At 35.7% G+C, this 16,633-nt stretch overlaps 1 protein-coding gene across 10 annotated transcripts in view; it reads right to left on the bottom strand.

Moving 5' to 3' along the window:
• The window catches only part of TAB2 (TGF-beta activated kinase 1 (MAP3K7) binding protein 2), a 90,979-nt gene that overhangs the window by 7,326 nt on the left and 67,020 nt on the right, over positions 1 to 16,633 (bottom strand). For all 10 annotated transcript variants that reach the window (XM_072718817.1, XM_072718821.1, XM_072718834.1 and 7 more), the window contains 3 exons: positions 4,997 to 5,157; positions 4,710 to 4,803; positions 3,454 to 3,534 (listed from right to left, as the gene is read on the bottom strand). In XM_072718817.1, coding sequence (XP_072574918.1) covers positions 3,454 to 3,534; positions 4,710 to 4,803; positions 4,997 to 5,157 — 336 coding nt within the window. The remainder of the gene's footprint in view (positions 1 to 3,453; positions 3,535 to 4,709; positions 4,804 to 4,996; positions 5,158 to 16,633) is intronic.

The raw sequence follows: 16,633 nt of genomic DNA on the forward strand, positions 1-16,633 counted from the left end.
TCTGATTAAAGGTTTATCAGTTTGCTTATGTTTTCAAAGAACTAGATCTTGGTTTCATTGATCTTTTCCATTTTTCTTAGACTCCATTTTATTTATTTCTGCTTTGATCTTTATTATTTCCTTCCTTCTACTAACTTTGGGCTTCTAAGTTTCATAGCATTGTGGTTGGAAAGATGCTTGACATGATTTTGGTGTTCTTAAATTCACTGAGACTTGTTTTGTGGCCTAATGTAATCTATCCCGGAGAATGTTCCATGCATACTTGACCATATGTATTCTGCTGGTTTTGGATGAAATATTCTCTATTTGTTAAGTCCATGTGCTCTAATGTTTGCTTTCACCTGGGAAATGTTTTCATTTCATTATTTTCTTATTTCTAGTTATGGCTTTTTCTTATCCCTTTAACATTTCTTATTATGCTGGATTAGTGGTGATGAGCTCTAACTTTCGTTTGGAAAACTCTAGCTCTTCAATTCTAAATGATAATCTTGTGGAGTAGTAGTCTTGGTTGCAGGTTTTTTCCTTTCAGCACTTTGACTAAATCGTGCTACTTCCTTCTGGCTTCAGAGTTTCTTTAGCAAAATCAGCTGACAGTCTCATGGGATTTTTCCTTATATATAACTAGTTCCTGTTCTTTTACTGCTTTAAGATTCTCTATCTTTAATCTTTGACATCTTAATTATGTGTCTTGGTGTGGACCTCTTTGGGCTCATCTTATTTGGGACTCTCTGTGCTTCCTGAACCTGGATATCTATTTTTCTTCCCTAGGTTAGGAACACTTTCAACACTTTAAATAAGTTTTCTGCCTTTCTCTGGCTCTCCTCCATCTGGGACCTCTATAATATGAATGTCTCTATTCTTGATGTCCCAGAGGTCCCTTAATCTATCCTCATTTCTTAATGTTCTTTTTTCTTTTTGCTCATTTCTTAATATTCTTTTTTCTTTTGCTTGGGTGCGTTCCATTACCCTGGCTCCAGATGGTTTATTTGTTCTGCATCCTCTAATCTGCTGATTTCCTCTAGTGTATTTTTCATTTCACTAATTGTATTCTTCAACTCTTAATATTTTGTATCTCTTTGTTAAAGTTCTCACTGAACTCATCCACTCTTCTCTCAAATTTGATGAGCATCTTAATGACCATTACTTTTAATTCTTTATCAAGTAGATTGTTTATTTCTGTTTCATTTAGTTCCTTTTCTGTAATTTTTTGTTTTTGTTTTTGTTTTTATTTTTGGTTTGGAACACATTCCTGTCTCATTTTGTTTGACTTTCGTGTTTGTTTCTATGAATTAGGCAACATAGCTACCTTTCCCAGTCATGAAGGAGAAGCTCTGTGTAGGAATGTCCCTGTATAGACCACATGTGCCTGGCAGCTTTGGCTGGCTTGTTGGAGCTATAGCAAGTATGAATGAAGTCTTAGAGTACTCCATGCAGGAATGCCCTGGTAGGATGGCTGGAGCTGTAGTGGGTGCAGGCTGAGGGAGTACTAGTGTGCACTGAACTGTTGGCCACCTTAGTGGGATAGCTAGAGCTCAGGTGGGCACAAGGACAGGGGGGCTATTCTGGAAAAATGGCTGGAGCTTGTGTGGGAAGAGGTCCAAGTTTTGCTGAGAGGCAGGGTGGCTAGAGTGGCTAGACTCTGCTGCCATGTGTTCTATCAAGGTGGTGGGAGAAGGTAAACATGGTGCTTGCCTGCACTTCAGACCCTAGAGAGAGTTCCAGCAGTTCTCCCATTTGGCAGATACTTGGTAAATGGGTTGTATTCACTTATATTCTAGTTGCCCTTAATTTTATTTCTTTAAAGCAGCTTTTTATTTATTTTATAGAGATTGAGAGACCACGAGCAGGGGAGGGGTAGGGGCAGGGGAAAAAGCAGATTCTGCACTAAGCAGAGAGCCTGATCCAGGGCTCAACACCAGGACCCCAGGGCCACGACTGAGCTGAAGGCAGATGCTTAACCGACTGAGCCACCCAGGAACTCCTCTAGCTACCCTTTATTAGTTTTTTAGGGGGCCAAGGTGGGCAAACTGGTGCATGGGTCCCTCAAGTGCTCTCTCTCTCCACTGAGTTCACAGAGGGGGTGGGGTTCCCATGGTTACTGTGTCTCTATTTCTCCTAATCTCTATATGGTCCTTCTATCCTTTGTTGTGAAGAAGCTGTTAAATCAGATCACAGTTCTTCAAAGGAACTGCTCTATACACAGGTGTAGTAGATATGGTATGTCTTTGAGAAGAGGTGGGTTCAGGATCTTTCTATGACACTATCTTGGACCCCTCTCCCTGACATATTATAAATTTAAGGAAAAGCTTCCATCTGTGCTGTTCTACCTTTCCTTACTTTTTATCATGAAAAATGTTAAACATATATAGAAATAGAACAGTAAAATAAATCCTCATGTTCTTATCTTGGTTCAAACTGTGAGGAATAATCTTATTTCATTATTTTCCACCTACCCTCCATCTATATTCTCTCCTATACTCAACACATAAGTACTAGATTATGTTGAAGCAAAACAGGAATCCTTTTATAAGAAAAACTAGTTTTTGAGAATGAAAAAATATTAAAGCAACTCATTCAAAATCTGGAAATACTTTGCTTACTTTAAGGAGATAGGGTATGCCACTATTTTCTTTATTCCTTTATTCAATTAATATCCAACAGCATCCAGTATTTTAACCACTACTTACTGTGACAGATGCCCTATTATCACTTTTGCTCTTCTGTAGTAATCATTCATTGCATTCCAGCTAACTACATTTAGAAATATTAAAAAAACAAAAACCAAAAAACCCATGAAGATACAGTGAGTCCTAATCAAATTATTATTATTATTATTATTTTTAAAAAGAGGGAATAGAGAGAATAGGATACATGGTGAGAATGTGAAAAGCCTTGTAACAAACCAAAGAGCTAGTAACATCCTTATTCTTCTTTGTTCTCATTTCTCTCTATACTTTAATTCCTTGAGTAAAAAAATCCACACCTTAGAGTTTTGTATGCATACAAAAGTACCAATGGTGTAAAATGATAGGTAGCAATTTTTCAAAAATGATTCATTTGAAATTCAGAGTATTTTGATTATACAGAATCATGCATAAGCAGAATACTCATGAAAAATAAACTTCCCTAAGGTGTTTTCCTCATTAGTTATCTAAAATTTTTAAGAGTACAAATTTTTGCACCTGATTATTTTATTTCCCAAGACTTGCTATTTTAGGAGTATATAATGACTCCTAAGGACATGCAATATTACTTTTAAAGAGTAATCCTTTTACTTTTGCATTCCCCCCATCCCCAGCATTTAAGTGAAAATAAACAACTATCTTCCTAATGAATTAATCCAAAAATGCCAAAGTTTGAAGCACTTCTAGAGTGGAAGGTTGCTACAAACAAAATTTTCTAAAATCTTGCTTTTCAAATGTAACGGTTTTCACACTTAATGGATACACTAACCTTTGGGTTTTGGTGGCACAGGACCTACAAATCCAATATTGTCATAAAAGTTATGAATAGCGCTGGGATTAAAATGTGGTCCTGAAATATATAAAAAGTAAATACATCAATGTTTATAGCTCAAAAATATTTAATTTTTTAAAAAGCAAATATTTTCTTTCTTAAAAAAGATCGCAGTATAAATAGAAGAAATGCTTTTCACTTATTTTGCACATCTAATCTCAAATTACATATAAGGATGTCAAAACAGCTGAGGTAGGTATAATACAGTACTCATAACAGAGGTCTAAATTGGTAATTGGGGTAAGAGGTCAAATTAAACTGTTAGTAAGACAATAAAACAATTAGAACTAGACCACTGTTCTATGTGACAAGGTAAAATAACTTAAAATGTAACAATTTAAAAAGTTCAAGAACTACAGTTGCTAGCTAGCACAGCACTAAATTCCTTTTTCTCTCCTTAAAGTTAAACTGTGGTATTTTCTATGCATGTTTCAAGATACAGGACTAACAAGTTTTAAGAGAAAATCCAACATTGTCAGTGTGATGCCTTTTCAGTACACACTCAAAAGAGTAATTAAGGATTTTTTGTTGGCTTCTTCCTCTTGTCTTTTCCACTTCATATATTTCTATTATTTCCCTAACTTCAAAACCAGATTTAAGTTATAAAATTTCCTTTTAGTTGTCTATGGAACTGAATTAAATTGTCAAGATTTTTTGCTATAAGAACCAAGTATCGCTTATCACTAATAGCTCAAGTTTTCATAATAAGCTGTTCTAAAAATGCATAAGCCATATTTTTATTCTCTTCTCTATTTTATCAATTAAGATAGTGCCATTAGGGAAGGGATGCCTTTTTACTTATGATTCTTGAAAGGTAAAATGAAAAAGGGAAACAGGAAAAAGACAGGAGTACCTATTTTTTAATTTTAATAAATACAATAATATTATAGATTCTATTAATATATAACAGCAATACTTTTGACAATACAGCCAGACATACTAATCATTGTCTTCCCTTAACATAAGACTGAATTGAATTTGAATATAAATTTTATCAAATTACTCCTAAATCAAATACATAATTTCTTTTGGAAGGGGGGCAGGGAGAAAAACCCAATAGTTTTTCAGTACTACCTGGCTCCAAAGTCAAATCTGAGACAATATGATTGTAATTGCTAAATTTGTTTTCAGCTCAGGAAAAGAGTTGATAAATTAATACAATGAATTTCAGTTGAATATATACTGAACTTTACCTCGGGCTTGAAAAAGATCAATTTCTTTGGTTAAGCAGTCAATGTCAATCTGGAGTTGTCTATTACAACTTCTCAACTGCTGCATTTCTTCGAGCTGAAAAATAATTCCATGTGAGAAGGATCTACATTGAATTCTCTTATCATTAGCTAAGAAAGAGTGGAGTTTGGCAGGAAAAGATAAGGGCAAAGAAACAACTATGAATTAAAAGCATTTCTAGAAAACTTATGCCAGAATGCCTATTCTCATGTTCAAGCAGAGAGGTCACAAGAGTTGCAGAAAGACTTACTGAAGGTATTTGGGATATGGAATTTGATCTTTTCAGGCGCCTTCTAGTTAGATTATTTTCCATCTCGTTGACCTCAGATTTTAGTTTATCCAGCTTTTTCTTTTGAATCTCGAGTTCTCTTTGAAGCCGTTCCATTCTGGCCTTCTGGTGTACCAACAGAGCTGCAATACATATTAGTGAACATGAGGACCCACCCACTTTTAGTCAATTAACCTTGAAGCAGCCTTGGGAAAACAAAACAAGTGAATATTTCTGTGACAAATAAGAGTATGCCAAGGTACCTTAAGATATTCTGAGTTTAAATGCTTGATATCTCAAAATTTTTAACTTGAAAATTATTTCAATTATTTAAGCAAATGTTGCTACTTGTTTAAATTTTAAAATTTAAATTTAATTTGTCAACATAGAGTTTAACACCCAGTGCTCATCTCATCATGTGCCCTCCGTACTGCCCATCACCCAGTTACCCTATCCCTCCACCCACTTCCTCTTCTGCAACCTTTTGTTTGTTTCCCAGAATTAGGAGTCTCTCATGGTTTGTCTTCCTTTCTAAATTTTCCCCACTCAGTCCTTCCCTCACCTTCACTATTTCTTATAGTCCACATACAAGTGAAAAAGTGTTTGGATAAATCCACTTTATGGCTAACGACAGTATTTTTAGCCTGTTACTTCTCTAAAGGCTCCACTAACTACCATTTAATTCATACTTTGACCCTTTGAAAGGATAAGAGCTTCTCACTCCAAGAAGCCTGACATGTTTGGACTCTGCGTAAGGTATTCTAGTATGAACACCTTACGGACATTTTAAAAGGGTATGTGAGTTAAGCTAAGTCCATTTTGATGTAAGCAACAAATAAAACAGATTTCAATCCAGATGAATGTTAACACTGTCAAATTTTTTTTTTAAGAGAGAGAGATGTGCATATGAACAGGGGTGGGGTGGGGAGAGGGGCAAAGGGAGAGAGAGAGACCCCTCAGTACAGAGCCCGATGTAGGTCTCAATCCCAAGACCCCAAGATCATGATCCTAACCAAAATTAAGAGTTAGATGCTTAACCAACTGAGCCATGCAGTGCTCCAAACTGTTAAATGTTAGTAATTAAATTGTTCAAATCACAAAACAAAAATGATACTACTTAGAGAAATCACTTATATTTTGTAATTTTTTTTTTTTTAAGAGAGAAAGAGAAAGAGAGTGTGAGCAAGCACAGGGTAGGGAAGGGCAGAGGCAAGGGAGAGGGAGCACAACATGGGGCTCAATCTCATGACCCTGAGGATCATGATCTGAGCTAAAATCAACAGTCATGTGCTTAACCTACTGAGCCACCAAGGTGCCCCTATTGTTCAAAAAATTTCTTTTCTTCTTTTTTTTTAAGATTTTATTTATTTATTCATGAGAGACACAGACAGAGAGATAGGCAGAGGCACGGGCAGAGGGAGAAGCATGCTCCATGCAGGGAGCCTGACATGGGACTTGATCCTGGGTCTCCAGGATCAGGCGCTGGGCTGAAGGCGGCGCTAAACCGTTGAGCCACCTGGGCTGCCCTGTCCAAAGATTTTTAAACAAAGAAATTATGCGGGTAGCCTGGGTGGCTCAGGGGTTTAGCGCCGCCTTCAGCCCAGGGCCTGATCCTGGAGACCTTGAGATTGAGTCCCACGTCGGGCTCCCTGCATGGAACCTGCTTCTCCCTCTGCCTGTGTCTCTGCCTCTCTCTCTCTCTCTCTCTCTTTCTCTGTGTGTCTCTCATGAATAAATAAATAAAATATTTAAAAAAAGAAAGAAATTATGCAATCAGTCTTGTATTGTAGCATGAATGATAAAGTGCTTGGGAAATCTCATTAAGCCATAAAAATCAGTGTATGTTCTTGTGATTAGTCCTTGCATAATGTAGGCCTCACTTTTTTAGGATACTGGACTGGAAGTTCAGATCTGTATCTATTTCTACAAAAAGTCAGCTTGCAATGATTCTACCATGAGAAAACGGGCAGATTTAGAAAAGTACAATTAACAACCTTTAAAAATGAAAACTAGTTATTAAAACGAAGAAATCAAGTAGAGTGAACAGATTAGGTTAATGCTGAACAACTAACTGTCTTCAACTAATCTCAAATTTCCATGAATCTCAAAAATAAGAAAAAAACTCTGGCATATTAAAGTATATTTGGGCTATTCAATTTAGTAGTACGTTCTAGATCAGAATTAGGATGTGGAGGAGGAGAGGCTGTTAGGCTCAAGTACTTCAAAATTAACCTTAAGTAGTAGATAATTTTTTCCCAAGAGAATCTGACACTGTTATAATCTACAGATGCTTCTCTCTGTAATTCTTTTTTATTGGAAGAAATAAATATTAGGGCGTATTTCAAGTTTTAATAACCATGGCTGATTCTTTTTGATAAACGATAAAAGCTTTCTCCTATTTTAAGATATATTCTGTGACTGCAGGGAGATGTTTTTGGAGATATACATGTTCCTGGTTGAAAATTGCTGTACGTTTGTTACTTCCCTATCAAACTTGTTTTGTCAAAGTTATATCAATTTGGCTTATTAATTTAAACTGCAGTTTTATCCTGTAAAATATAAGAATTCTACATTAGGGTTTGTTCATTATTCTAAAAGAAGATGAGGATGTGGGTTGTTATTTTTTGATGGGACAAAAGAAGAAAAGATGGAGGCAGGACTGCAGTAAGAATAAAGGACAAGGCAAAAGAAAAAGAAATAATACACTTATCTTCATTTCTAAACTCCAACCATCTACCAACAATGTCTCTCAAGTGGCATTAGTTAGAAGTTTGTTCAAGTTAGTGATTATTTTATTTAAAAGTAGCATTCCTTAAAATTAATGAAGATTTTCTCCCTAATGACTACATCCTTCAATAGTCTCTAATGACTAAATGGTGGTTTATATGCATGAGATTATAAAACAAGATATACATTTGTGGTATTATTCAATATTATATATGAAGCAGGGATGAGATCAGATTTCCTGAAAAACTGAAACCCAGCTTATATCCCATTTGGGGGATCAAAATTTATATTATAAGGGCAGAAAGAGAACCTCACGGTGTATTATGACAATTATCTCCAGGATAGTGATTTTCCTGGAATGTTTGGCAGAAGCAAATGCAAAGTGCTCTGACAACTCACTTCCACTACCAAGGAGCTATTACTATGGGAATCCGTAAGGAAAAATCCTCAACGAAGAGAAGCTCTCAATAGAAAAGTTATGACCAAACAAGAAAATGATCTACCATGAGAATCAATGCCCAGAAAGAGCTTTCTAAACTTAAAGATTATAAGATAGCCTGAAAGAAGCTGTGGAAAAATCTAAGATGACTACAGTGATAAAAGAGTAAGTAATAATGTAACAAAAGATACCATGAATAAAAGAATAGATAGATTTGGAAAAGTACCATAGAAACAGCAATCTCTTTGACCTCAGCCATAGCAACTTCTCACTAGACACATCACTGGAGGCAACAGAAACTAAAGCAAAAATGTACTACTAGGGCTTCATCAAGATAAGCTTCTACACAGTGAAAGAAACAATCAACAAAACTAAAAGGTAGTCTACGGAAATTTGTAAATGACGTATCTGGTAAAGGATTAGTATCCAAAATCTATGAAAAAGTTATAAAACTCAACACCCAAAAAACAAATAATCCAACTAGTTAAGAAATGGGCAGGAGACATGAATAGACATTCTTTCAAAGAAGACATCCAGATGGCTAACAGACACATGAAAGATGATCAACATCACTTGGCATCAGGGAAATACAAATCAAAATCACAATGAAATACCACCTCACACCCGTCAGAATAGCTAAAATTAACAACAAAGGAAACAACAGATATTGGAGAGGATGCAAAGAATGGGGAACTCTCTCACACTGTTGGTGGGAATGCAAAATGGTGGAGCTACTCTAAAAGAACGGAGGTTCCTCAGAAAGGTAAAAATAGAACTATCCTCCAATCCAGCAAGTTGCACCACTAGGTATTTACCCAAAGGATAAAAAAAATACAGACTTGAAGGGGTATGCTGATGTTTATGGCAGCAGTACCAACAATAGCCAACTATGAAAAGAGCTCAAGTGTCCATCAACTGATGAATGAATAAAGAAGCTGTGGCATGTGTGTGTGTGTATAATGGAATACTACTCAGCCATCAAAAAGAATGAAATCTTGCCATTTGCAACGATGTGAATGGAGCCATAGTGGATATACTAAAGCAAAATAAGTCATTCAGAGAAAGACAAATACCATATTTCACTTATATGTGGAATTTAGGAAACAAAACAGATGAACATATGGGAAGGGGAAAAAAAAGAGAAAGAGGGTAGCAAACCATAAGAGACTCTTAACAAAGAACAAACTGAGAGTTGATGGAGGGAGTTAGGTAAGGATGGGCTAGATGGGTGATGGGCATTAAAGAGGGCACTTGTTGTTGATGAACACTGGGTGTTGTATGTAAGTGATGAATCCATAAATTCTACTCCTGAAACCAATATTACACTATATGCTAAACTAGAATTTAAATAAAAATTTGGGGTGGGGGGCAGCCCGGGTGGTTCAGTGGTTTTGCACCGCCTTCAGCCCAGGTGTGATCCTTGGAGACCTGGGATTGAGTCCCACGTTGGGCTCCCCACATGGAGCCTGCTTCTCTCTGCCTGTGTCTCTGCCTCTCTCTCTCTGTGTATCTCTCATAAATAAATAAAATCTTAAAAAAAAATTGGGGGGGGGGGGGAGGAAAAGTATCATAAACAACCCTAGAAATGAAAAATGGTCATTGAAAAGAAAAAGTCAAATAGATTAAACAGCAGATTAGACATGGTTAAAGACATGGTTAATGACATAGAAGATAAATCTAAGATCTTTCCCCAGAACACAGAGATAAAGTGACAATTGACATGAAAGGGATTTAAAAAAAAATCTCATATAAATCTACAAAGGAGTTCCAGAAGGAGACAACAGCAAGAACGGAGGAGTGGCAAAATTTGAAGAGATGCTTGCTGAAAATTTTCCAAAACTAAAGAAAAGAAATAACAGATTCCAGAAGATAATGGCAAAATCTGATCTTCTAACTAGGTTATCAGAGCATGGATAAATAAATACATTTTTAGATAAAGTTTAGGGGAATTTATTGTCTACAGACTGCTGCTGAAAGAACTACTAATGATGTTTTTTGATAAAAAGGAAATTATTACAAAAGGAAAGAAGAGATGAATAAACCCAAATAAAGTTCTAACTCTATAACTAAGGAGAAAGACCATGGCAGTGGGTGGGGTGGCATAAATTGCTTAGAAAAAAGTAAAACATTGCCAAATAATGAGAAATTGGAAACAGGAAGACTAGAGAAGCATTCTAAGGTCTTAGATGTATTTAGGAAGAACACTCTCAAATGTTGCTAAACCAAATATGCATATTAGGAGTGCCTGACCGGCGCAGTCAGTCAATAGAAACTGACTCTCGATCTTGGGGTCATGAGTTCACACCCCCATGTTGGGCATGTTGGGCATGGAGCCTACTTAAAACATAACTATAAAAAACAAAACATAACTGTATACACACACACACACACACACACACACACACATACATATACATACAGACATGTTAAATATTTAGGGATCACTACTATAAGAAGCTAAATAGAATGTAGTTTCTAAATTAAAAGACCAAACAAAAGGAGAAATAATGGAGATCTGATTAAACTTAGATGGCAGGAAAGGGGGAAAAAGGGGAAAGAAATAGAAAATAAAAAATTATGACAAGAATAATTCCAAATATATCAGTAATCACAACTACAATTAAATGTAGTTTAGATACAAGAGATCTGCACACTAGATTTCTAAAATTTAGCTATATGCTGTTCTTAAGAAGCATATTTAAAACCATTCATTCACACATTCTTTTAATATATTGAGAGCTTACTTGTGAAATCAATGAATAGGCACAATTCCCTGCCCTTGTGGAGCTTGTATTATAGAGGTAGGGTGGTGGTGGTGGTGTGCCAGAACAAGGCTCTAAACAAGTGGTCAACAAACTATGGACCACTGGACAATATGGCCCCATTGCCTGTTTTGTGAAAAAAGTTTTACTGGAGTACAGCCAAGCTCGCATGTTTACTTATTGTCTGTGGTTGCTTTGTATTACAGCAGCAGAACTGAACAGTTGTGACAGAAACTGCATAGCTTGTAAAATCATATAGTTTACCATTTGGCCCTTTATCAAATCATGTGGAGACTTGATCATATTAGGACATTTGAATAAAAGGGGACCCATCACAGCACAGAAAGGTCAGGAGTAAAAGGATTAAAGTAAAATAAATATTTTGTATTTTGAGTACCACTCTAAGAGACACAAAGTAAGAGCAACCAATTGCTGGGGATATTCGAAGACTGTGGTATGTGAAAGGCAACATCAAAACCTGAAGCCAGCTCCACTCTTGACTAAACTGACTCAACCCTTTACACTAATAACCTGCAGAAAAGAAAGGTGTTTTTGTTTCTGGGTTCAAATACTACTTATCCCAGTCTCTTCTGGGTTTTTTTTTCCCCCACACAGTATTTGGCATTCAACAAAAAATTACGAGATACACAGAAAAGCAAAAGAAAAATCCAACTGATCACCAAGAGATAAGGCAATCAATAGAACCATACTAAAAGATGACCAAGATGCTAGAATTACCTGACAGGGATTTTAAAAATAACTAAGATTAATTTTAAAGGATCTAGTTAAAACGGGGCACAAGAGTCAGGAACAAAAAGATAATCTGAGATATGGAAATTATAAAAAAAAAAAAAGTCAAATGCTAGAAATTAACTATGGCATCAGAGATAAAGAATTCCTTCAACAGGTTACCAGCACACTGGATACAGAAGAATCAGTGAACTTGAAAGACAGAAATTACTCAAACACAAAGAAAAAAGTAGAAAAAAGAACAAAGCGTCCAAGAGATGCAGGAAATATCAAACAGTTTAAATATACTTGTAATCAGTGAAAAGTCAGTCAGAAGAAATATTTGAAGAAAAATGGGCAAATATTTTCCAAAATTAATTAAAGACAATAAATCATAGAGAAGCCCAGAGATCTCCAAGTAGTATTAAAACAAAACAAACCAGACCAACTATAGTCAAACTACTGAAAACCAAAAATACTGAGAAAATCTTCAAGGCCACCAGAGGAGTGTTTTTTTTTCCTTTTTCCTTTTTTAAAAATTTATTTATTTACTGGAGAGAGCTGAAGAGAGTGTGTGAGTGAGGGTAGGGGCAGAGGGAGAGGGGAGACAGAATCCTCAAGCAGACTCTCTGCTGAGTGCAGAGCCCAACAGGGAGCTGAATCCCAGGACCCGGAGATCATGACCTGAGCTGAAATCAAAAGCCAGCCACACAATGGACTGAGCTACCAGGTACCCCTACAAGAGAAGTTTTGAAAGTGATAATACCAAGCAAATATAAAATCAAAATAAAGCAAGTGTAGTAATATTCATTTAAGATAGGGCAAAATATGTTATGAAATAAAGAGGGTTCTTTACTTAATGATGGCGGGGGGGGGGGGGGGGCGGGGAAGGCTAAGCATCGAACTTTAATTCGTTTGGAAAACCATAGAAATAGTTCAAATTTTCCAACCAATGTATCTCAGAACACACATTCTGGGACAGGGGCTGCACACTCTCTCTGTCATAATAGCTCCATTAGTAATCCCTAATACGGTATTTTTAATGTTTCTATCAAAATAGGAAAGTATACCACAGAGTTGAGAGCTACACAGAAAACCAACATTAGTAGGAGATACCCTTTAACAACAGGCAGAAATTTGATTAAAAAAAGACTTAGGTGAAATGAAGGAGCCAGAGTAGCTGAGATTGTGGAGATATTTTGAAGTTAAAGAGTAAATTCTTCAGAATGTTTCTGAAACTGAAAAAATATACATCCCTGGGATTCACAAAGAAAGGAGTTTCTGCAATGGCTAAAAACATGGCTTGCCTTTGCAAAAAATGGCAAGATATACCCTATGATTAGACTGAAGCCCTAAAGTAAAATACTGTGAATCCATGTTCTCAGAATTTATGAGAGGTTTCTTTCCAGTGAAAACAAAATCTTCGAGAAGAGTTACAATGACTGTATTACTTAGAAATGACAAATGTAGTTTATGGACTATTCAGGATCTCTTAAGTATGTCTGTTGATTATAAACAGAATAAAAAGTGCTCTGAAGATAGTAGGAAAGAGATATGACCCTCTATTTCTTAGCAATTCTTTCTTCTAAGTGCCTGGATTTTTATGTGTCTAGTTAATTTTTCATATGTGGCTTGGGATTTTTAGATAGGAATCTGAGAAAGATGAATGACAAAGAAAAGAAGGTTTCAAGGTGAATCACTGAAAACTCAGCTAAAGCCAATGAACTCTTTCTCTAGTTGTGGTCTGTCTCCAATTTTAACCTTCACTGTATAAACTATTATAAAGGACATATCCATTAAGAACGATTATTAGACTCATAATGAAGAAAAGTAATTAAAGTGTTCATTTATAAAATCATTTTTGCTCTGAATCAGGCTCTACTAAATGAGAAGGGTTGGGTGTTAACTTCCAGAGAAAGAAACATGACGATTACACTTCCGGGGTCCAAACAAAGCTTAGGAAGCTTAGAAAGAGAGTCAGGCAGCCTTATAAACTGGGCTGTAGCCACAGGGTGAGGTTAGAAAATTCTACCTCTGTTATAAGAAATTACTTTGAAAAGGATTTGAGAAACCTGAGACTGGCTTTTGGGTTTTGTTTCTTTGTTTTGACATGTGAAGAAAATGTTACAAACAAGATCACATCAACCACACATACAGATGATTTGGGCTCATATGCTATCTAGTAATATGTATTTATATGGGAGGAGGGGTGATTTGTAACACAGACTTCAGTGGGTAAGCTAAAGGAAAAATTCTCTCTCCTTTCTTGTCATTTATTTATATATAGACTAATATGGACTTAATAAGCCAAACTATAGGGGATCCCTGGGGGGCTCAGCAGTTTAGCACCTGCCTTCGGCCCAGGGGGTGATCCTAGAGTCCCGAATGGAGTCCCACATCAGGCTCCCTGCATGGAGTCTGCTTCTCCCTCTGCCTCTCTTTCTCTGTGTCTCTCATGATAAATAAATAAAATCTTAAAAAAAAAAAAAAAAAAAAAAAGCCAAGCTTTGAAGAATCAATTATACTAGCCAGGACTTTCATTTAAAGATGACTAAACAATACATAATCTTCTACCTCCTGAAACCCCAAGAAAATGGCAGAGGAATAAGACAGTACAATCCAATAATAAACAAGAAAAAGAAGGCAATTAATGGACAAGAGATTTCAAGACATTTTTGGAAGACTGAAAGCAGATGGAGGGTAGGGAAAGCTATAATCTCAAAGACAAAGAGGGCACTGCTGACAAAGCAGCAGCTAATTTGCACTGCAGAAACCCAAAGAAGTTTCAGACTGGAGAATGCACGTGAGGACAGGAGGTGCAAGTAAGTAAAGAATGGGCCAGAAAACAGGGCCTTAATTGGTATCTGTTTATGGAACAGTCAACCTTACCCTATCTTGTAGGATAAGTAGCTGCATGTTTATTTGTAAGGCCCCGCAACACACATTTCTCAAGCTAGTCCCCATATACAAATGCCAGGTCATGATCGCAGAGCGTTCTCTCCTACTAGCTGGGGCTCTTCACTTATTCCTCGCAAAGCAAAGTCTCTCAAGTGACAAGTCTCCTGTTATTACACAAGGTTTCCAGTTAGCTTTCACAGTCCTTAAACCAATAGCCATGGCTCACCATGTATTGCAATAACTTCAGACATGTGAAAGATCTAGATAAAGAGAAAGACTAAACCCAGATTAAGCAGAGATAACTCAGGAGATAGACAAAAACTTAATTAGCATCATTAAGAGATCTGAGATATTCATACATACATCCATAAACAATCTGCTATGAGAAAGGAATTAGAGAACTAGCTCTTAGAAATTAAAAACATCATTCATTTCATATGAAATGAAATGAAAATTTCATACATAGGTTAGAACACAAATTAAGAAATTAAAAATTTCTTAAAAATTAGAAATTAAAAACATCATTCATTTCAAATGAAATGAAATGAAATAAAATGAAAATTTCATACATAGGTTAGAACACAAATTAAGGAAATCTACTGAATTATAGAATAGACCAGAAAGATAAGGAGGTAGAATATTTGAGGATATAATGATGAGAAGTAGAAAATTGGTCTTGGCTGCCAAATAGCTGAACAAGAGAAGTTCTAGAAAGAGACAATGGACAAGCTAGGAATCAGGAGGGGATTTGCAGAACTAAAGCGAGACACCAGCCTTTAAACTGAAGGAATTCACTGAATGTGGAACAAAGATGATTTAAAGAAAAACCTAAACCTAGACACATTGTGTTTATACACAGAAGACAGAAAATATAACATATGTTATAAAATATATATAAAAGTATATATATACAAGTATGTATACCTTGATAAAATTAAAATATCCAGTCATATATGAGTAAACTATAATAAGGCATTGATAAAGACTGTCCTATACTTTTGTGATATTTGCATTATAACAATATTTCATTCAGCCAAAACCACATTAATTAAATTTTTATTATTCTGGAATCCAAGTCTATTGGTTTGTTTTAAAAAACAAAGGCTCCTTGCCCAGCGTGGAACCCAAAGTGGGGCTGGGACTCACAACCGTGAGATGAAGACCTGGGCTGAAGAGTCAGATGCTTCACCAACTGAACCACCCAGGTGACCCCAAGATAATTTTAATAGTAAAGGAGCTTAAGTTAATTTCTGTACTATCTGTTCAAAGGGCATTAAATAAATTAACATCATGAGTAAAGTGTGAAGGAAGCAAAGTTAAACTATTTCAAGAACTTATGTATTATTACTTTGTATTTATAGATCAGTATTTCACTAAAGGAGAAACTTTATTAGATGAGTTCATTTCATTTTACACTGGAAAAATTCTGCATTTTCTATTTTCCATGATCAAGTACATCTCTCAACTAAACCTCAAGCTTCTTGACAGTATACACTGAATTCAAGTTTGTACCCACTGAGTATCTATTATTAAACCCTGACAATTGTAGGCACTTGATAAATACCTATTAAATGAAAAATAATGACAACAATTTGACTTTTAATGAATGATAGAGTAAAATACTAATTTTAGGTCCAAGAAATAGAAATATTGATAAAATAAAAACGTGACATTTTAGAGTCTCCTTGAATGTTCAGTTTTAGTATTTATTTATCACTTAGCACAACAGAATACCAATACAGAATATGGTAAGACTTTTAGATTGCTCACAATGCAGAAAGGTGGCTTTTTAAAAATATGCGAGTTCTACCAAGAAAATAACTGATGTATTTAACATCTTAATCACACACTGACTTTGTTTTCTAAACCTATCTACTTTACTTTGAAATACACATGCAAGGAGGACTGACAACAGTCAGTACCTTTTAAATCCTCTTTTCTAAAATTACATTTTAGAAATAAAGAAAACAGAGGATCATAGGGGAAGAGAGGAATAAAATAAAACAAGATGAAATCAGATAGGGAGACAAACCGTAAGAGACTCTTCTTAATCATAGGAGTAAG

This window comes from Vulpes vulpes, chromosome 1, assembly GCF_048418805.1.
Source record: "Vulpes vulpes isolate BD-2025 chromosome 1, VulVul3, whole genome shotgun sequence".
Taxonomy (NCBI): domain Eukaryota; kingdom Metazoa; phylum Chordata; class Mammalia; order Carnivora; family Canidae; genus Vulpes; species Vulpes vulpes.